The following is a 22,098-nucleotide window of genomic DNA, read 5'->3' as shown; positions in this document are numbered from 1 at the left end:
CTCACGCTTTTCCCATACTGGTTAACCCAAAACCATGGATTGTACATATAATTGCCCACACTCAAAAACAGTTTTCTTTTTTTTGCTCCCGTCTAAAAACAAATCCCGATTTCAACCCGTGTAGTACGAACGCTACCCATGCTTCCTCTGTCTACCACTTTTCCTCTCCTGTTGTTCTATAGTATAATGATATGGCATGTAAATAAAATAAAATTACAAACGGGAATTCACTTTATTTTTGGAGATCAGCAATTAAAATCGATCGATTTGAAGCAAAAAGGCAGGATTGAAAGCTCGGGAAGGATGAATTCATCAAGAAGTCGCGGCTGGTTGAAGGATGAGATCGTACTCGTATACAATATTTACATCATTAAATCTGAAAATAGAAACAGATTATTTGATAATCAAAACACAATACGCCATCTATTTTTAAGAAATTCCTATTTTTGACAAATTATTTGTTGTTGGAAATAGACGACGCCTACGGGAAAAACGGACGAAACGAAAAACAAGAAGTGAACAGAAAACACTGATTAAAAAGGAAATCGGAACTCTTGTTTTTCAAGAAAAAGATATTAAAATGATATGGGAAAAGGAGGAATTCTGAAGCAGAAAATTTCTATTAACACAATAATTTGTTTGTTGTTTTTTCTGACCGGAAATAGAAAGAATCATGATAAGGAAGAAGAAGAAAACAACCAAACAAAAAGTTTTCGACCTCGTTTTTTCTTGTTTTCATTCGTTTTTTTTTCTGAATGAAAGCAGACAATTCTGGAAAATTGATCAAAGATTACGAAGCTTGTTTTGGATTGAATTAGGAATTGTGAATTTCAGGCTTTCGAAATTGGGAAGAAAAAAAGAAAAAGAACTCGCGAAGCGAAGAGTGAGTAGAATTTGAATTCAGTGTAATGCGACTGTAGCTTCTGTTTCATATTCAGTAATTCAATCGAAAGTTCAAGTTTGATGGTTTTTGTTTGAGGAACGGATAGTTATAGGAATAGTTTATTTTGTAACTATTTATTTTTTCAGAAATTACTGTATTTTTGAACTACCTAAACCAAATATGATAGCTACGTGATCAATTCCAAAGTGACCTGACTAAAGACTGTTCGACGAATGAAAACAGAATTCTTTTTTAATTTGAGATGATCGAAAACCTTATTTTTCTGATTTATCGCACGTTTCTTTCAATAATGGATTAGTCAAGAAATGTGAGGGGTTTTCTATAACAAAGTACCATTTCATTTTAATAGAAAATTCTCTAGTTGGTACGAAGCTCTTCTTTCAGGAACAAAAGAAACAACTCACCTAGTTCTAATATTTTCTTATTTCAATTTCAAAATAGACTCCTTTTTGCTGCTCGAAGAAGTCCTGTACATACACAACAAGTCATTCCAGTTGCAGTTAACATACACGTCATTTCATCTGTTTCGAAATCAGAACAATCCATCAAATCTACATGATCGCATTGACCTGAAAACAAAAAAGACTGTGATGACTGAAAGAATAGAAAACGAGTTACCTGATTCAACTACAACATTTCCAATATGTCGACGTGCTCGTGCTTTTCCAAGAAATCGAACATTTCGTTTTTTGGAATGAAAAGAAGTCTTTGGTTCTTCGATAATAACTTCTGGATTTTTTGGAATTTCTGGATTTCGATGTTTAATTTCTCGGTGTGAAGAAGGATGGGATCTGAAAGGAAAACAGATGAGAATGGTTTGTAAACATGGTCTCTAGATGGTTTTCGGTGTGTCTAATGATTCATTTTGTCGTGTTTTATTCATGTCTGAGGAGAGATGTTTTCAATGTTTGTAATGAGAGATGCAGATTATTAAAATCTATAAGTGGATCCCTGAGTCACAATTCGTATTTTTCAATGAGTTCAATGATTGAGGTTTCAGATACCCAACGGTAGTGTTCCTATCGCAGCTTATCAATATCAACATTCGCCTCTCAAATAAAAAAAGCTTACGGTATTGAGGAGTGCCTGACAATATCTCTGAGAGTTCGTATAGTATCTGCCCGTCCTTGAACCAACATTGTTCCTATGGCATCAGCAAATGCACACGTGGTGAGCACAATAAGGAGACGTCTCATAATTTTTCTTTCTGAAATCAATCTATGAGCAGTTGATACGAAAGTGAACAAAAAAACAAGTGAAGATGCAGAAGAAGAAGAAGAAGCCGAATCTGGATTTGTGATGAAGAAGGAGGAGAGAACGGTTGAACCTGAACTAAGTGAGACGGATCGAAAGAGCACGCAAGTTGTGGAGAGAGGGGCTCCACGCTTTTCCGGAGAAGAGCACAGTCTCGGAGACAGCAAACTCGATGATGATGCGGAGTGATGTGATGCTCAGAAACCTCTCCCTTCTTGCACAGGAACAACTATTCCCGCAAAAGAAGAAAATTAGTCAGCTGATGATTTGTTGTCAAGAACAGAAAAAACTCGGAATATGGGCATCGCGCCAACGCAAATATGGGAAATGGACAATACAGGTGGTGGTGGGAGAGAGTGCTTCATCTTGCCTTATTCGGCAAGTTTTTTGTTGAAGGGTCTAGTGGCGATTAGACGGATTGACCATCACGTGAAACGGAGAAAAGCAATGATCTGATACTTTTTGTGAGAGATCCGTTGCCAATCAGGAGCAAGGAGGAATGATTGGAGAGACTGAAAGAGTGAAGGGTAAACAGAACTATTCCTAAGCAAAACTATATAGAACATACTACTAGATTTCGTATGGCTAATCATTAGAACTGAAACATCAGTGCAGAGAGATATAGATAAATAAATATCCTGATTTGGTGAGAATTCGTGATAACATGTGAAACTCTTGAAAAGCCCAGCATTTTTTGAATAACAATGTTTCTAACAGTATTGGGTATAACGATCTTGTTGGCTTTTTCTCATGGAATGACTCTTAGATTTAGTAGAACGGAACTGAACTGAAACCTTAATAAACCCTAACAATTAAATAAAACATCAGTCAAAACTCCAAAAGGATCTCTAAAATACTTTTTCTCATAGAAATATATGATCAACAAGTGTAAAACTTGTACAAATAACACCTGACACTAACTAATATAAGACGAGAAGTATTGATAAGAATATACAAATAAAAACAACGGAAAAGTTTGTCAATGAACATTGAATTCGAGGAAAAAGTACAGAACCAGAATCTTGTTTTCATGAGTTGAAACACCTACGCAGCACAGTTCCCAATTTCAAAATGGGAATCTTCATGGACCAAAAATTCAGAAATAGAACCAACTGGAACATGCTCTTCTCTCAGTTTTCTAAAGTTCAAACACAAATAAATGAAATCTTAAACAAACAAAACCTAAACTAGTTTCTCCTTTAATCTTTTTCTACCAGTAACTATATCTTTTTTCTTTTCCGTAAACTATACATGCTCTCTTCCGTACATGGCTCCTCGGATAAGACCAACAGAGAGAGAGAGATCGGAAAAGGAAATATTTGTTTTTCGGAAAAGGCCACTTCTTTTAAGGAAGAGATTACTTATCTGACATAATTTTGTCAGGTCACTACAGTATGCTGTGGGATCTACAGTGATCCAAATGATCAAGAGAGTCCGTTCGAAGGAAAACGAGCCGACTATACCGTTTCCGTAAATTTCCAACTCAATTTATACCCATCTCCACCGGTTTCAGTCCTCCTGAGTCTTCTTTTCACTGGATTCTCTTCATTTTCTACACTATTTTTTCGAATGGTTTACGTGAAGAGGCGGAGTCGTTCAGAAACACGGAAAACCGAACCGAAACGTGATGATACTGAACAGGAGCACATACATAAACACACAAAGAGCAGGCATGGCGCTTCCGCGAAACAAATTCGAAGAAGCATAATGAAAACGGAAGAGAGAGAGAGGACGATCAGGTGGGGCAAACTCGACATAAAAACGTGTTGATCATGCAGATTTAAATAAGAAAAAAACTTGAATTGACAGGGAGAAAATTTTCATGGATCAAAGAGAATTGATTTGCTGGAAGATATATTCTCACACTGCAAATATTTTTAATTCAAGAAACAAAAAGAGTGTTACAGATCATGTTCTGAGAATATTTGTAAGTTGCAACGGATTTCTTGGGAAACATGCGAAGTGAGAAGTTCGGAACTGATTAGGGAGCAGAACTGTATCAATACAAATAAACCTAGTTCTTCCACTTTGATAGAAATGAACATGTCTGAATTTTTAAGAAGTTATAGCATCAGACGGGGCGGTAAGTGTCTGCAAAAGTGAGTACGATATATGTGTAAGTTTCTAAAGATTTCAGGAGAACGATATTTCGAAGAAAGTTCAGATTTGAGTAGATCCAGACAGGATGTATAATTATGTTTTGACTGAAGCATAACTCTGGAATTTTCAAGCGAAATATAATTGAAACTATAGTATGTTTCCGAATTGTTTCGTTGCTCCGCACGGTACTTGCTCAATATGGACAAACCTCGGCCATAATTTGTGATTTGTATCTGCGAATGGTCAGAGCACATTTCGGGAACAAATCCCTCTTCTACTCTGCTGAAAAATCTGGAAAAATCTTGAAACTATCAGGAGAGGGACTTATTCGCTTATTTTTAAAAGTTGAGCTCTCGAAGTTTTTTGAACGATTTTCAAAGAAAAATGCTGTTTGAAAACGCTCATTCTTAAACTTTTTTGTATTCAATGATACGTTTTGTTCTTTTTCTTTTTGTCTGTCATCCTTTTACTAATTCCATTCCTGTTGTTTTTATGTTTTCTGATCACTGTCCAAATGCTCTCTACAGTAACATTTTGAGATTAGTTTGGAGATTTAAGCACAAAGAAACCAATTTCAAGATTTTATCTGAAGTTTTGAATTTTATTATTATTATTGTGTTGCAACAATGTTCTTTTGAATTGTATTATTTTTCGAAAGCAAAAAAAGTTTACACTTGAAATAATATTCTACCATACTTCCTAACGATTAATTCGATTCTACTCTCTATTAATTTCTTTCTCATAAAGTTCCCAGTAAGATCCAAAATGACGTTCTCTTATTTGTTCAACCGAAATCATCATTCTCTCTTCAGTTAGCAAACAATCACTTTTCTCTTGTTTCCGGACACTCAACTACCATTAAGCAATCTTCCCAGAAGGAGGACATCCCTGATGAATTTTACACGTTTTACACGGAAAAGAGCCGATGATCAAGAAGATATGCGAAAGCTCAGTGAGCAGAGACTTCTTTCCGAAAGAGTCTCTTCGCAGTCACCGAAACAGAAAACCGTACTACTCGACACAATATCGAGTTTCTTGTTCATCTTTCTTTCGTTAATTGCTTCACCAGTAAACATCCAATTTTGTATTTGATCACGCACCTTCAGTTTTCACTCTTCATTAACCCCGAATTGACCTCCTACAAAATGTACAAAATGCTTCTGCTTTTTCTGATGTTTCTATGTATTCCAAAGTCGATATTAGCATCTGTTTCATCTGGATCTTGTCAAGATAAATCTCCATATTGTAATCCAAATGATTGTAAAGTTCGGCCTGGATACGCAATGGTGTACTGTAGAAAAACTTGTGGGAATTGCGTTGGTGAGTTAGTTTTTTTTTTGAAATAAACAAAGACATTTTGGTTGGATTTAAACTATTTTCAGACTTCTGCGAAGACTCAAAATTCATAACATGCAGCTCTGAAAGGAAAAAAGATTGTGATGAGATGCTCTCAGATTACTGTCCGAAACTTTGTGGAAAATGTTATTCCAAATCAAAACCAGATGCAAAAAGAATAAGTTAGTGAGCTGGCTGTAATCAGAGTAGCCCTGTTTTAACTTCCAGAAACCATTCCAGTCACTCAATTCTTTAAAAACCCAGCCACTAGCACAACGACTACAACAACACGAAGTCCTTCGGTAAAAGCTTCAACAATATCTCCAAAAAACAGTCTGAGATTTCAGATCCGATTAAAACAACCTAGAATGTTGCCAAATGGAACATTCATCAATCCACCATTACCAAAATATGAAAAACTTGATGACACAACATTCACAATTCCCGAACATCCAACAGTCATAGACTATCCGATTGCTCATATGGAGGAGTTGATTCCCGAGCCACAGAGAATCTGGCCAGAACCCGAACCTGTTAGGATTCAACCTATTAATGTTTACAGTCCGTACGCATTTGTTCCATTACAGCAACACTCTCCAAATCAATAGTGAGTACTTTACCTCTTACAGATATGAAAATATCAATTCCAGTTCACCGTGGTCTCAGTCTCTCGGTCTCACTTCTTCTCTCGATACTTCTCGTCGAGCCCCTCAGAACTACTACTCATCATACTCCCAATACCCTCAATATCCTGATGAGAAAATGAATTCGATTGCTCCATCGAGTCCTCCTGCAACACCTTTCGAGAACCCGATGCAACTAGTTGAGCCGTTCCTAGCACCAGGACAACCAGATCTCAGTCCAAAGTCTATGTCTTCTTTAATTAATCTTCTTGGTTGTAAAGACAAAGATGATATGATTTGTAAGCACGTGACAGCTGATACATGTCTCTCTCGACCTGGTTATTATCTGAAACTGTGTCCGGTTACGTGCAAAAATTGCAGCGGTAAGCGATTATCTCAGTATTTATTGCAATTATTTTGTTCTCAGGTTATCAATGTATCGATTCAATTAAGATAGATTGTGCAGAAGTGAAGGCTCAAGGAGCATGCAAGCTGTCAGTCGCCAGTGAATATTGTCCAAGAACTTGTGAATACTGTAATCCTCCGAGTGATTTGGCACAGACTATGTCTGATTGTAAAGATGAGTTGGATACGTGTGAACAGTTGGCTGAAAGTGGAGCTTGCCAACATGATTTCAGGTAATTCATAAAATAAAAATGCTAAAAATGGCTTCTGAAATTGTCTCAAGCTGCGCCATAGCCGCAGATGATTATGAAGACTGAAAAAATGAAAAATTATCTTTTTCCATAGATTAATTATCCAATTTTCAGTAAATCCGCTCTCCGTCTGTACTGTGCAAAAAGTTGTGGATTCTGCAAGATTCCTCAATTCTATTTTTCTGATTCTCCTCTCATGGCTTCAGTGGTCTCTACACGAAAACTGATGAAGAATTCAATGAATCGAAGAGATCGATTCTTGGGATAACTCAGCGACAAGAAATTCCTTTTTCAAAATATAGATCTCTTTATAACTTATTGTATTAATTTCTACATTTTCAAATAAAAAATACAAAATACAAAATTGAAAAAAAAACCAAAGAAAAAATGACATAGAATATTGAAACTAACCGGGTTGGGAATGTTGACGGGACTGCTTATATCAAATGAATCACATGAAAAATGAGAAAGGGAATAAATGAAGAAAATAATAGTCATGGGGTACAAATAATAGAGCGAAAAGTAGAAAAATATGTGTGCAAAATATACAGATCAATTAGGATGAATTGAGATTTCACTTATCCGATTTTCGCTGGAAATCGAAAATTCCTTTTCCGAAGAGAGCACGTCGAAAATGATCAGCCACGGAGAGGGATGTATCTGCAAAAAGAGAAGAACTGAGATCAATGTTCATTTGATCAGATTCTTTTTTTTTCATATGATAACCGTTTCTCTTTTTCATAAACTGGTTGTCAAGGGCACCCTTTCGATTGTTTCACTGATCTTTTGACAGATATCAATTCTCTCTTTTCTCATCATTCTCTTTTTTCGAAAACTAACCAGAACAACGATTATTGACAATTATTGTTTGAGGAACTGGTGGGTTCGGAGGAGTTGGAGAAACCGAATGAACGGAAAGTGAGGACACAGAAGTGTGAGTATTGAATGATGGACGACGTCGCAGGGGAGAGTTTCGAGATTCATCCGAGTTCACTTTACACTTTTTCGGCCATTTCCCAGATAAAGATCTTCTGAAATGAGCAGCAACTTCTTCTTGGGTCGACGAAGCGGATGAAGAGACAGATGACATCGAACGACGAACTGATGTATGAGACTTCGGAATGTGATGATCAATAATCACAGATGGTCTGAATGGAACAAATGATGAAGAGGTTGGAGAATCCAGTGATGCTGGTTTGAATGTCAGATCAAGAGGCTGAAAAAGAGAGAATATCTCAACTGAGTGATCAATGGATACTTACACTTTCTTCTGTTGTTGCTATGCTAATACGATCTGATTCTTCGGATGTTGTTGTTTGATCCAGCTTCTCTTCCTCTTCTTCGTCATTTAATGAAACCAAATTGGTAGTGTCCGTGAGACCAACGACGTCAATATCTGGGTCTTCTGGAGTCTGAAATAAAAATTGTTTATTGGTGAAAATTCTTTAAGGAACAAGTGTTACCTGAACAGCTGCTGTCATATTATGAAGTGAGAGAAGTTGTGCTGCACTATGTGGATGGAATGTTGTAGTTGGAGTATATGCAGGTGGCGGGGCTTGAAGATAAGTCGCTGCCAGAGAATAGATATCATGCATCTGATGACTGGAGAAGGAAGAAGACGGCGTCACAAAATTGGTAATCGGAGATGGAAGCATTCGGGAACTTGACGAGTCTATCGACCGTGACATGTCGGCACTGAAAATGGAGTAAAATGAGGAAAGAAAACAAGCGGAGATGGGGGTTAGAAGTAGTCGTCACGCCATCCAAATTATAGGGTTAGACAAAAGAACAAGAGCTCTCTATGGGAGCAACGAAATAACGAAGCGCCGATTTTATAGAGCCCTTTTTTTACTTCAGTGCGTGACACTTTTCGGTTTATAATTCGAATTTTTATGGGTTATCTGGTTTCATGAAATTTGTGTGGATTCAGAATTCGTGAAGAAAAGAGAAAAGAGAGAGGATTCATCTAGAAATGGGAAGCTATAGGTAGACACGCTAAAACTACAGTAGAAATGAGATCATGAACGAACGGTATATTATCAAAGCTGGCTAAACTTAGATTCGTAGACACACGAGCATAAAGTTTATAGAATCCAGAATATGGGCACTCAGAGTGAAATCGAAAAAATAAATATTTCAGGTAGAAGATGAAACCTCATATTCCCAGAATAAGAAGAAAGATCATAAAAGGAATTTCAAAAAGTGAATAGATTTGGCGAACAGGTAGAATGGTATCTAGGTACGTCAGAACTCAAGATTGAAACTGAATGTCTCCCACGTATCACTATCATCTTTTATATTGCCCAATTTTGGAATGCAACTCTTCTTTTTTCTTCTTCATATCCGTTTCCCTTGACGATTTTTGGGTGTTGATCATGTACAGTAATCCTTATCAATTTAGAGAATATGATGGTTTCTATGTCGGACTAGAATACTTATCATAAATCAATCACTCTAACGACTTTTCATCTTTAGGGACAAAAAAAACCTATTCGAATGGGTTGGGGATGAAGAAAAGAAGAAAAAGGAGAAGACGAAGATGATTCTTTTTCTCTTGGAGAATTTGTTTGGAATCATTCGAAAAATTCAACGCAATCAACCGGTCTTTGAAGAAAAAAAGAAAAAAACGAGCTGATAGAGAATTGAATGGAATGGAATTCCTTGGTTATCATCCAAGATATTTCCAAGAGAAAACGGAGAATGATTCTGGAAAAAAGAAAGGACAAAGTATATGTAGAGGAGATGTTTATGTATATCTAGATTTGGTTGTCCAAAAAATTCATCCAAAAAGTGAAACATAGAGAATGATTGGATAAAAGATGAAGGAGAATACGAATCTACGAAAAAGAAAGAAGAAGAGAAGTGATAAGAAAAAGAACACGTGATGATGGAAAAGAAGGAATTTATAGTCCGAAGAAGGAGAAGAATCAGGTTCGAATCTCTTTTTTTGAGGCGATTCATTCAAAAAGTTAGATGGAATGAGTGACGATAAACAGTTTTCTGCCATTGATAACGAAGGGACATCAAAACAAAAGGTCTCGTTGAAAAAAGAGAAAATACGAACGACGACTACAGAAGAAGAAGTCGTTGACGTCGTCATCGAAGGCCGAAGGCAAGTTGACCAATTAGTCGCATCCGCTCGGAAAAGGCGGGGAAAAAGATAAATAAATCGATCTGAAACTAGAAACGAAGAAGAAAAAGAAAGAATATGAATATGAAGAAGAAAGAAAGAAGGAAAAGGGAAAGAAGAAGAAGGCGCGGAGAAACAGAAATTCGGAAAATTCGAAAAATGATAGTCTTCTTCTCATATATGTCTGCCTTTTCCATCCATACAGACTGTCTGTTTCTTCTATATGTTGCGCCCCGCGCGGGAACGAGAAACAAGACGCAGGAAGACAAAACATGGACAAACAGAAGAGAGAGAAAGAAGAAGAAAGTTCTTCTTGGGACACGTACCATTTTATCATCGGTGTTTCCGCCTCCCAACATGGATTCTTCCACGATATATCCAATGGAGCCACAGTTGTCGCGTTGCACAGGAACATTTTTTGAGTGAATGACTGATCAGATGGGCAAAAAAAGCGAGGGAGGGGACAAGCGGACCCCGGGATAGTGGAGGAGGGCGATTTTCAAATTCTTTGCATTCTTGACGCTCTCCGCGATCGCTATGTTATTTGCACGTTTTGAGAGTGAGACAAAGACAGCGAGAGAAATGGATCGGGTGGTTTGGAACCGAAAAGAAGAGAAATGAGAGCACAAATCTTGGTAGTGAGCACAATCAAATAGTACGGAAGCAGTTAGTTTTGTTGGTTTTCCATTGGGAACTCCTCTTTTTCTCGCTTTGTACAATACAAAGTTTTCTGGTAAAGAAAAGAATGAGACACCATTCAAACAGACTTTCACAGCATACTCAAATGGACATTAAAGATTGGAAAATAATGGAAAAAAAGTTTAGAAAAGAGACAAATTTGTTCAAAACTATAGTTAGGAAATACAAACTATGAGTATAGCAGTGCGAGGAAGGAATCCCATGTAATTTCAGATCTAATCAAGAAAGGAAGCGATTGAAACTGGATTTGATTGCACTCACTCTTGCAGTATTCTGGTGAAGGAAACTTGATGAAGGATGGACTTTCAATTCAGATCGAGACATAAAATATTCCGCCATGAATAACCGAATTCTAGATTCGAGTGACCAAGAGAACCTAACTTCTCGGCTTTGTGTGATGATCTCACGCTACAGATTTTAAATGTATTTCATTTCAATTTTCCAAAACATGAATTTTAGAGCTCAGAAATCCAGGTCAAAGCCTACATTGAGATACAACGAATATCAGGAGGAGAACAGAACAAGTTCAACAACAGGATTTCAAGAGGATATTTGAGAGTTCAGACAGTCTTCATAAAGATGGCGACGACTTAGAAAAGATGTTCAGCAACTTACTCTGAACAAAAATCTAATTTCAAGAATCATCCAAATGTAGGCGTTTCCGGTATTTCAGAACCTGAATTTAAACATTCAACCTTTCTGAAAATACACCTGTTTCCACTACAGAATGCAATCCATTGACGCAAATCTTGAACACGAATTCCTGAATTCTTCAAATTTACTCGAATTCATGCGTAGATCATCTGAATCAGTTGTCTCGAAACATTTCAAGTATTTCAGATGTTTTTATAATCACATCATCGCTATTTATTTTCATGTTTTTTCATCTGTTTTTTCAACGGAAAACATATTTCAATTGATTGCGAATCACAAGAATTTCATATTGTTTAGCTGACATTTTCAAAGTGATAAAACATTTTTCCTCTCGAAAAAATCCGTTATCGCGTCCCCTGGTCTATCAGTGTAATTTTCCCATCAAGAAGAAATCAAACATCGTTTATTTTCGTCCACAACCAGGTGTCCGCGAACTAAAAGAATGTGTCAATTGAGAAATAACTCCTGCTCCGGAAGCGGTTTATCGAAATGTTCCAACACGTATTCAGCCAAAATATAGTAGATTAATTGAACGAATAGATTACCAGAGTATTGGCACATTAGAAGAAATGCGAGTGGATTCATTTGAAAAAAAGGAATATTTCAGAGAAGAACAGAAAGGGAAAACTGTCTGAGAAGAGAACAAATCGTTTTCAATTCCTTGACGATCTAGGCCATTTTGAGAAATAGAATTCAAATCGGAGAGAAATTAGAGAAAGACTGGTCGAAGAGGTTAATGGATGGAGGGAAGAAAGAAAAAGAAGAAGAATAGGACGTACCTGAAGTCAAAACTGTTCGTTGAAACGGAAACTGACGATTCGAACGACGTCTCCGAAGTGTTTCCACGTGCCCCGCTTCGACTGTGAAGCCATCTGAAAATGTATTCGAGTCTTTTGAATGTTCCATATTTAAAAATAGTTTCTATCTCCCAATCTCTATCTCTCTCATTTTAATCATTTTTCCCATTTTATTTATGTTGCAAAACATGCTAGATTGAGTGATGAGTGAGCACTAAAAATGATGGCAGAGTGCCAACTGTTGCTATCTTCATTGATGTTACAAACTTAATCTTATTATAAAAAATGGAAATTTCGAATTTGAGGAACACTTGATAGTTTTTGGAGGGCGGCAATGGCGAAAAGGAAATTGAAAGTTACAGTATTCTAGGTTCTAAACCATATCACTCGTTTTGTTGTTTTCCCCCAGATAAAACGTTTCCGAACTGATTGTTAGTATATCAGAATTCACAAAAATTACTCTTTCCTCAAGTAATGGTTTTGAAGGGTTTTTGATACTTTTCTTTATGATAGTCATCCCATTAAAAACTAGATTTTTTATTATTTTCTCAATAATTGGGAAATCTCTGAAATCCGGGTAATTTTCAGAATTCTGATGTAATTTAGCACGTGTTTCTCTGTGTCTCCTACTCTTATCATTCACATATACATTCCATTCCGCCCATCTGATTCATAATGTTGTCATTTTAAATACTTTTCTCCAAACAATGAGAATCTAACCAGGAAACGATACCAAAAAGTAACGAACCTCCACATTTGAAGATGTCGATGATCAACCATTTCTGGGACAACATCATTTTCAGTATGCGATGTCATTTCAGAAGTAAAACGAGTCTCGTTTCAAACGACGAAAACGATGGGAAAAAATATTTGGTATGCGGTTGTTATCAGTCTAATAACCCGCGGGTCGTAGGACGTTGTGCCTGATAAATCGACCCGTTATCGTTTAATTTTCTAGAGAAAAGAGAATTAAACAAGACTCCTTCAGTTTAATATTGTTCGCCCCCTTCTTCGGGGAGCCAGCGTGACGTCATCGCCGTACGATCTTTGGAAATTGAAATAAACATGCAATACGGTTTATTCAAAGTTCATCATTATGTTCATTTCTATCACAAAGCAATCATTCTCACAGTGAAAAAAGAAACAACGGTCAGTACCCGACGTATATCTTCAATCGGTAGTCGAAAAGAGTTGGTAAAATCAAAGATAAAAGTGAATGGCAAAGGAAGAGGACTATATCCATATTGTACACTGTCTGAATTTATATATCGAATTGTTTAGTGGTGTATTTCCGAGACGTTACTCAATTCGTTCATTCTGAAAACTTGATTATTACGTTTCAAACATAGGATACTTACGAATGTCCGAATTTTAGATGAATGAAAACGAAAACAACTCCAAGTACGATTGCGAGACATCCTACAACAAGATAAGCAATTCCAAGGAATGAATTCTTTCCTCCTGCCCAACTTGTTGTTGAAATCACAAAGTATTTTTTGCCACCGAAAGATTGCACGGGGTAGTCTGAAAAATTGAAACTTAATAAGATGTTTCGAATATTCAGCTAATCTTATCACTTCAGTTCAGGAAAAAAATGCACAACTATTCATAAATCGTTCTTATTTGTATTATCCGGAAAATTTATTTTCAAAGTTGAAGATTTTGAGAGCTTTTTTCACTTTTCTAGCTCACTCACTATTTTCAACAGTCAAGACATATGTTCCTTTTGGTAATCCATTTGAAAATGCTGCATTCGAACTTCTTTCCACAATTCTCCAAAGCTTTTTAAAGTATGGAAGCGCAGCTGTACGCATCCAGACAATGAAGTCGACGTTCTCGAATCCTCCCATTTCACACGGACTTTTCTTCCAGTTTGGCGGCTTCGCAGTTTCCTGTAAAACGGTCATTTTTCCTAATATTCATCTCGTTTGTTTCTGCCTAATCCCTCTTTTTCTATCCTCATTCGCGTGCCTTCTTTTGTATCTGTGGATACCACACAATGACATACGTCCCAGCAGCTGTTGCCTATTGCGCACCGTGACCCCGATGACGTCACAACAGACAGTGCTCGGGTAACCCATTCCGTACCTTGAATGCTTCACACAAATTGCTTCCTTGTGGGAAGGCGGGATTCTTGAATTTGCGGTCTTTGTCCACATTCCAAATGACGCCTTGTGTTGTGACTGGCACTGGAATAGGGAATCCACCGACGGGTTGGTAAGAGAGTTGGAAAGTATCTGAATAAGAAACAATTATACGCGTATACGTTCATCGATCGCACTCTGGCAAGAGCCATCTGCTACAGAGCACACACTGTTTGTCGCCACACATGCAGCGGCCTAGGGAGTTTCTCAGATTGAAAGGTTATTATGGATTAGAATGCACGACCTATGAGAATATAATAATACTTACCATTGAAAATAGAATTAGCAATGGCCCCGCATGGAGCAATTGGTTTCCTCGTTTCAGGATCGTAATCAAATGGAGCACAGTCTTTCACATTCTGGAAAATACGAATGTTTCGAAAAGCTGATGAAACGTATATTTGAAACCGTTAAATCTCCCAAATATTGTTGATCGTTCCTACTTTTAACATAACGACGATGATTTTGATAGTAGTTTTCGAGATTATAGTACAAGTAGACATCTCCGTCAAACGAGTTTGGTAGATTTATTTGTAGTTGACATGGCGATGGTGAGCAGCTAGTATATTCTATGGGATATTCAGAAACCGAATCGGAAGCAATGAATAGAAAAACTCCAATGGGTAGGAAGATGGCTCCGATGACGAAAACAGTTGGAATAACTGTTGTTGCGGTTAAGATTGGTTGCCACGCGGGGAGTTTTTGTTGTCGGAGAGCACTGGCTGCAAATTAATCATTTTTATAATTTAAAAAAAAACTTATCATTAGTATATGTCAGTGAACTATGTATTAAATGCTACCTTTCGGTCGATTTTTGAGCACCTTTGTATCATTTTGCACCCCGTCTGAAGCACTTCCACTTAGCTGCGTTGACGTCGGAACAGCATCTCTCGGGGGCATTCTGAACCAATTCATTACTTTCGAAATCATCAAAAATATTCTATGAAAAATTTTAAAATGAAAAAGGTTTTGAAATGACAAATGAAAGCAGTTTGTTCGCAAACAACTGACTTTATGCGTCATGCAGGGCCTAGTGTCTCTTCATCTCTGCGTCTTTCGCATTTGCCGAATCGATACAACGCTTTCAAACGTTTCATCGGCCTTTTGAACCTGACTCATATAATAACGGAAAGGATTTTCATTCGAGATCTTTATGTTTAAAATTGGGACATTTAAAATGCTGGATATACAGACGGAAAACACAATTAACTTTGAGTCAACATGTAAAATACAACAGAAATCTTGTGCGACGAGTCGCAGGCGAGTATCTGGTTTGGGTTTGAAGTGAATTTAATTAAAATGAGGCAGTGATGAAATTAATTCGTCGCCTATACGAATGAATATTATTTTTTTGGTGAAATTGAGAAAGTATTATTGTAGATTGTTTGAGGTGGACTAGGCACTCATTGTTGTGGTTGTCCTGGTGCTCCTGGCTTTTGTCCTGGAACTGGAGCTCCCTTCTTGTTCATCAAGTAACGATGGATGTGTGGGATGACTCCTGTAAATTTCAATTTAGTTATTCATTGCACATCGTTAGAATTGAACATACCTCCTCCGGCGATGGTTGCCTTGATGAGAGTGTCGAGCTCTTCGTCTCCTCGGATGGCGAGATGGAGATGTCTCGGGGTGATACGCTTCACCTTAAGATCCTTGGAGGCGTTTCCTGCGAGTTCGAGAACTTCAGCAGTAAGGTACTCGAGGATTGCGGCACTAAAAGAAGACCTTGAAGATTTCGTAAATACAGTTAGTGGACTACCTGTAAACTGCGGCTGTGGCTCCAACACGTCCACTGGAAGTGGTTCTCTGCTTCAAGAAACGATGAATACGTCCGACTGGGAATTGGAGTCCAGCTCGAGCGCTCCTCGAGACGACCTTAGACTTGGACTTTCCGGAGTCCTTTCCAGCCTTTCCTTTTCCTCCGGCCATTGTTAACTTCTAGTTTCTAAAAAAAAACTGGATTATGACGAAGATCATGACGAAGACAAGAAACGTAAAATGGGATGTCGTTATGAATTACATAAAGAATGAGCCAATACTTCTTCTCTAAACATTAGCGAGGCACAGATACATATAGGTGTGCGAAAAGTAATATTGCTCTACAACATGATGAAAAAATGAAAAGCAAAATGAGATCAAGACGAGCATTGTTCTTGCAAATGACGAATAATACAACGTTCGAATGCAGAAACCCACTCTCAAAAGCGCGCGCAAATAGTGTCTCCGCCCACTTGGCACCTTGCCAGCTAGTTAGATCTGCAGAGGTCTCACAGCGAAGAGGGTACGGTGCGTGGTGTATATTTACGGGGATGCTTGCTGATTAAAATACTAAGCGCGCGAATTATTAAATTGCCATTGAGAATTAGAAGAGTGGGACAATAAACTACTGCAATTAAAATTTTTGAAAAAGTTAAGATGTCTACTCAGTCGGATCCAGATGATCCATTTTCTAAGCCGTAAGTAGCTTAATAGCAACTTGTTGGTACATTATTTTTTTCAGAATAGTCAGGAAACGATTCCAAGCTACACTGGCTCAACAAGAATTTAACACCGAAGATGATATCCTACCGTCTGGTATGCATGACAAGAAAATCAACGAATATTTTGTATATTTTCGTTACAGTGACTAATGCAGAAACTCCGGAGTCGCATGAAGCTGCCGACGGTCCTGGCAACCACCTTTCATCTCCACCACTGAGCCTTCCAGAAACAGTTTCAGAAGGCAATCCAGAAACTGTAAGAACTGAACTTTTTTCTTGAAACATTCAAGTGTTCTATTCAGAATCTCAGTGATGAGAGTGAGCCGGAAATGATGAGCCAGTCGTCGACAGGTTCACTAAGCAGAAAAATGGAAGAATCTGCAATAGAACAAGCTCCACGTCTAACTAAAAAATCATCAAGTCGTGGTTTTGATTATGATGCCACCTCTACAACAACTGCCCCAGTTCATAAGAAAAAGAAAGAAGAAATAGACAGTAAGTAATTGCATCCTATAATCTACCAAAATCATATGATTCGTTTTAGTGGGCGGCGCAATGTTCTTTCCAAAGCAAGAAAAAAAACATGTATACACTCATAAGTGGACAACTGAACTTGATGAAGAAGAAGAAGAAGCTTCAACGTCATCGTCATATAGAGCTCCGCGTAAAGTAAACCAACCAGCTGTTTCAGCAGTACCGGTAAACTTCATTCAAAAACTGAGTTTTCATTACTACTAAATTTTCAGCGCAAACCAGTTTACTCAACAAGTAGTTCTTATTCTTCATCATCTTCATCTATGCAAAGATCAAGAGTACGCCATATTAAAGAAGCAAATGAATTACGCGAATCAGGCGAATACGACGACTTCAAGCAAGACTTGGTATATATTTTGAGCAGCCTTCAGTCACCCGATTCATCCATGAAGGTTAAATGCTTGAGGTTTGAATTCCTCGAGTTATCATCATAAATTCACTTTTTCCAGTGCGATCTCATTAGCCAAAAAATGCGTTTCGCCCGATTTCCGTCAGTTCATCAAGAGTGAAAACACAACAAAAAATATTGTTAAAGCACTAATGGATTCTCCTGAAGATGATGTATGATTCAGATTGTGTAAAAACATGAAAATACTAATTTTCAGTTGTTCGCGTTGGCAGCGTCAACAGTTTTGTACCTGCTTACTAGGGATTTTAATTCGATCAAGATTGATTATCCATCTCTCCGCCTAGTTTCTCGACTTCTGCGTATCGAAAAACTAGAAATGCGTCCTGAAGACAGAGAAAAAGTGTTGAATATGGTTTGGGAAGTGTTCAGTGCTTACCTAGAAAAACAAGAGGTCGGCGGTCAGAAAGTTTCATTTGACATGCGAAGAGAATGCTTGTCACCGTCTTCTCTAATCATTGAAGCTCTTGTATTCATCTGCAGTCGTGCTGTCAATGACGAAATCTTCAAAAATGAACTCCTCAACCTTGGGATCCTTCAATTCGTCGTTGCGAAAAGTATGAATCTAGGAGAGGGGCGTCAGTTAAAGTTATCTTGTTTTCAGTTGAAGCCGATGTAAATCTTATTGCCGATGGTAGCGAAGACCCTTTCAATATTTTGATTTTAAACCGATGCTTCAGAATTCTTGAATCGGTATGGTCTCAATATCGCTTCAGAAATCAGTTTCGCTTTTATTCCAGAGTTCTGTTTTCCACAAAAAGAATCAAGCTTTTTTGATTTCTCATCGGTCAAATACCCTCATCAAAAGCTTAGCCAAGTGAGTATATTGAATGTGCTTTTTAATAGATTTTGTTTTCAGATTTCTTCAGATAATTCTCAACAAAGTTCATACAATGCCGGAAGATTTGGTCAAAAAGTATATTTCCTGTTTGGCATTGATGTGCCGACTTCTAATCAATATTTCTCATGATAATGAATTGTGCTGTTCGAAACTTGGAGAAATTGAAAACTTCTTGCCAAACGCTTTAACAACTTTCACTTATCTAGCTCCTAAATACGGGAAAGAAGACGGGTACGACATTAATGTGATGGTGAGTAGATTTACAAAATAAAATTATATGTGAATTATCAAAAAGTTTCTTTCAGATGACGTCGCTTCTTACTAACTTAGTGGAACGATGCAATTCGAATCGGAAGGTTCTGATTGCTCAAACTGTTAAGGTTGGGAAATCATTTTTTTCTTTTTAATAAACTTCGATTTCAGATGGTTATTCCCGGAAAAGAGGAAGAAGAAGTTCCTGCACTGGAAGCCATAACTCGACTTTTTGTTCATCACGAAGCGCAGGCTCAAATTGTGGACGCCGATTTGGACAAAGAGTTAGCATTCGATGTTAGTCCATAAAAACTAATTATTAGTTAAACAAAACTGATTTTCCAGGAAGGTGGTTGTGTAGAAGATGAGGAAGATGAAGAAACTGAAAGCGGAGATGAGGATGGTGTTCGTAAAGACGGTAGACTTGATCGAAACAAGATGGACAAAATGGATCAAGTTGATGTTGTTCATGCTCTACAGCAAGTCATGAATAAAGCGTCGGCACACATGGAAGGAAGTGTCATTGCGTCTTATCATGCACTGCTTGTCGGTTTCGTTCTTCAACAAAACGAAGAACACCTGGACGATGTCCGCAAGCATTTGCCAGGGAATACTTTCGAAAATATGATATCGCAATTGAAACGATTGTACGATTTCACCAAAACCACAATGGTAATCGTTTTCAAAATTCAAGTTTTTTCCAATTTCATTGATTTCAGTCAAAACGTGTCGAATCGAACTCAGGATTCCGAGCTATCGAACGTGTCATTGAGTATCTCGAGCGGCTCGATTAAACACTGCAGGAACTACTATTCTGACTGTACCATTATATGTTAATCATTTTTTCCTTCACATCACTTATTATAATTTTAATTTCCGGCACAACTTCCCAGGTTTTTCGATCTCGGTTTTTTTAAAACAATGTGTCTCCCCAACCCCGAAATCTGCTCTATATTTCTTATTGTTACAAGTATTGCCAATTATTTTGTGAATTATGATAAACCAATGAGTGACATTCAAAAATTTAGTGATCTCCAGATGATACAATAACATCACGAACAGATTGCACTGGCGATTGGTAGCTCTACAAACCAGATAAATAGGAATCTTTAAAAAAAAATGAAATGTAGTACCCGTGCATTGGAAATCGGAATGGCATATTCCCCCATTAAATCCATGAAAACTTCATCGGGTGCCAAAACTCCAAATATCAAGATTTCCCAGACGAAGAGCGGAACAACGACCGAAATGAATGTGCTGATCCATCCGTCATTGAAGCACCTGGAATATGCAATGATTTGAAGTTTAGAAGTTGAAACTGACAAGTAGATGTATGAGAAGGCAACCAAATTGAACAATATGTAACCGAGTATCCATTGATTCGTTTTCTCCGACTTTCCTATCATTTTTTTATAAGCGAAAACGAGTATGAATTTTGATTACTTTTTGTAAACTGACTACCATTTCGGCTGAACTTCTTAAAACTAGAAATGTATTGTTACACGATGGAAATAATTTTGAAAACATTTATTTGAGAGAAGGAGATCTATAGAAAAAATATGAAAATAATTGAGTAATTTACTCATTTCCATTGAAAGTTTATTTCACAACAAATCACAAACACACTTGTAATCAGCTCTTTTCTCCTGCCAGTTTCGCTGCCAGTACACGAACTGACTCAACGAATTTCTGAAAAAAAAAACCAAAGTTTATATTCATCCATTTTTCAGATTGACATACACTATAGATCTCTTCATCGGCTCTCTGAAAACTTGGAATATTATAAATATGATGTGGGGATTGTGGACGAGTGGTTGGTGGTGCTGCTGCGGCTGGAGATGGACTTTTGACTGATTCTTCAACCGGTGGAGCCAATTGTTGTGCATGTGGCATGAGTCCGAATTGAAGTGGATTAAATAGTGATTGATGTGGAACACGAATCGGACGCGGACCCATTGATGGCTTACTCATTGTTTGTCTTCGAGATGAAGCTGGAGTTGTTGATGCTGATTGAGCTGAAATAATGAGTATAAATGACTTTACATATTTCATAATTCCTCTTCCTTACCGTCTTCTTTCTCTTTCCTTATCATTCCCATTGGATATTCCATTTGCTGATTTTGCATTTGTTGTATCATATGACAGTATTGCATTAATGGGAAACCAACTGGTTGTACTCCACGAGCCACTGAAATTACAAAAATAGGAAGAACAGATTCAGTTGAACTTACTATTAGCCATGTTCGGATTCATCATCATTTGTTGAGATGCCGCGTGAGCAACATACTTTTCATCCGGTTCTTCAGCCTGGAAAATAGATATTTTTAATGCATATTTCAGTAACAACTTACATTATTAGAAGTGGATCTTGGCCTTTTCAACGAAACAGTTTCAGACATAATTCTTATAATTTAGAGAATCAATCGATTAGAGTATAATAAATAAGAAGTAAAAGTTAGTCAAGAGAGTGAGCTCATTTCTTTATTGATAACAGAAATATACACATAAAACTGATAAAAAATCGAATGATAGTGGATGGTTGATTCTGTCCGTTTCGATAACCAACTGAAAATATATGCTCTTTTTTTGTTAGATTTCACTCTATAAAAGGATAAACTAAATTGGTTTTTGAGAAGAAAAAGAGAGAAAAGGAGTGTAGTTTGAAGAAGAAGAAGGGGCTCCGTCCGAAGAATTATATATGAATGAAATGAATTTGTGATGAGCCAACGTTCATTTTTCATTTCGTTATTTATTCATTTCTAGGGCGACTTCCCATTTTTTATTCAACACTTTGCTGTGTGTACAACTGACAGAAGACATTCATTGAGAGAAAGAGAAATAAAAGAGAAAAGAATCGAATGAAAAATAAAGAGAAGGATCGAAGAACAATAGATAAGATATATATTTGGACTGGGCTGAACTCAGAGTGGTGCGAGGGATAAAAACAAATATTAGATGGTGTATTCTTGATAAGAACCTTATTGCATTGTCATAAAGTCTCTATTTCACAAAGACATATCAATTTTGGTCATGATTATACAAAAAAACCCATAAATAGAAGTGTTACCTCTGTTTTGAACGGTGTCTATTGTATTTTATTCTTTCCAGAAAGGCACTTCTCAAGAATGTTTCTCCTAGTGCCGCCAATTAGAACCGGTCAGAAAAATCGACCCAAATCTCATACTGACCCCAAATAGTCTGGTTGCAACAGACCCAATCAGAGATGAAATTCTCATGGCGATCTTCTTATAGGGGTGCTCGCCAAGTTCTCACTAAAACCCGTATTGATTCG

At 37.4% G+C, this 22,098-nt stretch overlaps 10 protein-coding genes across 10 annotated transcripts; 4 read left to right on the top strand and 6 right to left on the bottom strand.

Moving 5' to 3' along the window:
- Positions 1-1,336: 1,336 nt before the first annotated feature.
- On the bottom strand, positions 1,337-2,100 carry GCK72_014623 (uncharacterized protein; the record flags this gene model as incomplete). Its single annotated transcript, XM_003108326.2, has 3 exons — positions 1,337-1,473; positions 1,523-1,695; positions 1,976-2,100. 3 exons carry the CDS (start codon positions 2,098-2,100, stop codon positions 1,337-1,339), a joined length of 435 nt encoding a protein of 144 aa, XP_003108374.2.
- On the top strand, positions 1,689-2,347 carry GCK72_014622 (uncharacterized protein; the record flags this gene model as incomplete). Its single annotated transcript, XM_053730377.1, has 2 exons — positions 1,689-1,719; positions 2,172-2,347. The coding sequence occupies 2 exons, from the start codon at positions 1,689-1,691 to the stop codon at positions 2,345-2,347; spliced, it is 207 nt and encodes a 68-aa protein (XP_053585149.1).
- A 3,165-nt stretch (positions 2,348-5,512) lies between these two features.
- On the top strand, positions 5,513-7,140 carry GCK72_014621 (uncharacterized protein; the record flags this gene model as incomplete). Its single annotated transcript, XM_053730376.1, has 7 exons — positions 5,513-5,582; positions 5,641-5,775; positions 5,822-5,895; positions 5,941-6,200; positions 6,244-6,599; positions 6,644-6,854; positions 6,987-7,140. The coding sequence occupies 7 exons, from the start codon at positions 5,513-5,515 to the stop codon at positions 7,138-7,140; spliced, it is 1,260 nt and encodes a 419-aa protein (XP_053585148.1).
- Positions 7,141-7,446: 306 nt separating this feature from the next.
- GCK72_014620 (uncharacterized protein) lies at positions 7,447-10,417 on the bottom strand (the record flags this gene model as incomplete). Its single annotated transcript, XM_003108258.2, has 5 exons — positions 7,447-7,532; positions 7,713-8,088; positions 8,135-8,284; positions 8,336-8,567; positions 10,329-10,417. 5 exons carry the CDS (start codon positions 10,415-10,417, stop codon positions 7,447-7,449), a joined length of 933 nt encoding a protein of 310 aa, XP_003108306.2.
- A 3,089-nt stretch (positions 10,418-13,506) lies between these two features.
- GCK72_014619 (uncharacterized protein) lies at positions 13,507-15,196 on the bottom strand (the record flags this gene model as incomplete). The annotated part of the gene is made up of 6 exons (XM_003108157.2): positions 13,507-13,676; positions 13,849-14,044; positions 14,241-14,389; positions 14,565-14,655; positions 14,705-15,018; positions 15,097-15,196. The coding sequence occupies 6 exons, from the start codon at positions 15,194-15,196 to the stop codon at positions 13,507-13,509; spliced, it is 1,020 nt and encodes a 339-aa protein (XP_003108205.2).
- A 503-nt stretch (positions 15,197-15,699) lies between these two features.
- Positions 15,700-16,222, bottom strand: GCK72_014618 (uncharacterized protein; the record flags this gene model as incomplete). The annotated part of the gene is made up of 3 exons (XM_003108063.2): positions 15,700-15,794; positions 15,846-16,006; positions 16,053-16,222. The coding sequence occupies 3 exons, from the start codon at positions 16,220-16,222 to the stop codon at positions 15,700-15,702; spliced, it is 426 nt and encodes a 141-aa protein (XP_003108111.1).
- On the top strand, positions 15,857-16,228 carry GCK72_014617 (uncharacterized protein; the record flags this gene model as incomplete). Its single annotated transcript, XM_053730375.1, has 1 exon — positions 15,857-16,228. The coding sequence occupies one exon, from the start codon at positions 15,857-15,859 to the stop codon at positions 16,226-16,228; it is 372 nt and encodes a 123-aa protein (XP_053585147.1).
- A 480-nt stretch (positions 16,229-16,708) lies between these two features.
- GCK72_014616 (uncharacterized protein) lies at positions 16,709-19,600 on the top strand (the record flags this gene model as incomplete). Its single annotated transcript, XM_003108287.2, has 15 exons — positions 16,709-16,749; positions 16,794-16,867; positions 16,917-17,029; positions 17,076-17,268; positions 17,318-17,472; positions 17,520-17,713; positions 17,757-17,868; positions 17,913-18,270; positions 18,318-18,406; positions 18,454-18,530; positions 18,573-18,804; positions 18,860-18,934; positions 18,978-19,103; positions 19,152-19,478; positions 19,526-19,600. The coding sequence occupies 15 exons, from the start codon at positions 16,709-16,711 to the stop codon at positions 19,598-19,600; spliced, it is 2,241 nt and encodes a 746-aa protein (XP_003108335.2).
- Positions 19,601-19,830: 230 nt separating this feature from the next.
- Positions 19,831-20,212, bottom strand: GCK72_014615 (uncharacterized protein; the record flags this gene model as incomplete). Its single annotated transcript, XM_053730374.1, has 3 exons — positions 19,831-19,890; positions 19,940-20,087; positions 20,130-20,212. 3 exons carry the CDS (start codon positions 20,210-20,212, stop codon positions 19,831-19,833), a joined length of 291 nt encoding a protein of 96 aa, XP_053585146.1.
- A 226-nt stretch (positions 20,213-20,438) lies between these two features.
- Positions 20,439-21,205, bottom strand: GCK72_014614 (uncharacterized protein; the record flags this gene model as incomplete). The annotated part of the gene is made up of 5 exons (XM_003108365.2): positions 20,439-20,495; positions 20,547-20,821; positions 20,875-20,994; positions 21,038-21,113; positions 21,158-21,205. 5 exons carry the CDS (start codon positions 21,203-21,205, stop codon positions 20,439-20,441), a joined length of 576 nt encoding a protein of 191 aa, XP_003108413.2.
- Between the last annotated feature and the right edge of the window lie 893 nt (positions 21,206-22,098).

Source organism: Caenorhabditis remanei, chromosome IV (genome assembly GCF_010183535.1).
Source record: "Caenorhabditis remanei strain PX506 chromosome IV, whole genome shotgun sequence".
In the NCBI taxonomy this organism is placed as follows: Eukaryota; Metazoa; Nematoda; class Chromadorea; order Rhabditida; family Rhabditidae; genus Caenorhabditis; species Caenorhabditis remanei.
Note: the sequence above shows the minus strand (reverse complement) of the source record. Positions and strands in the feature narration are given on the sequence as shown.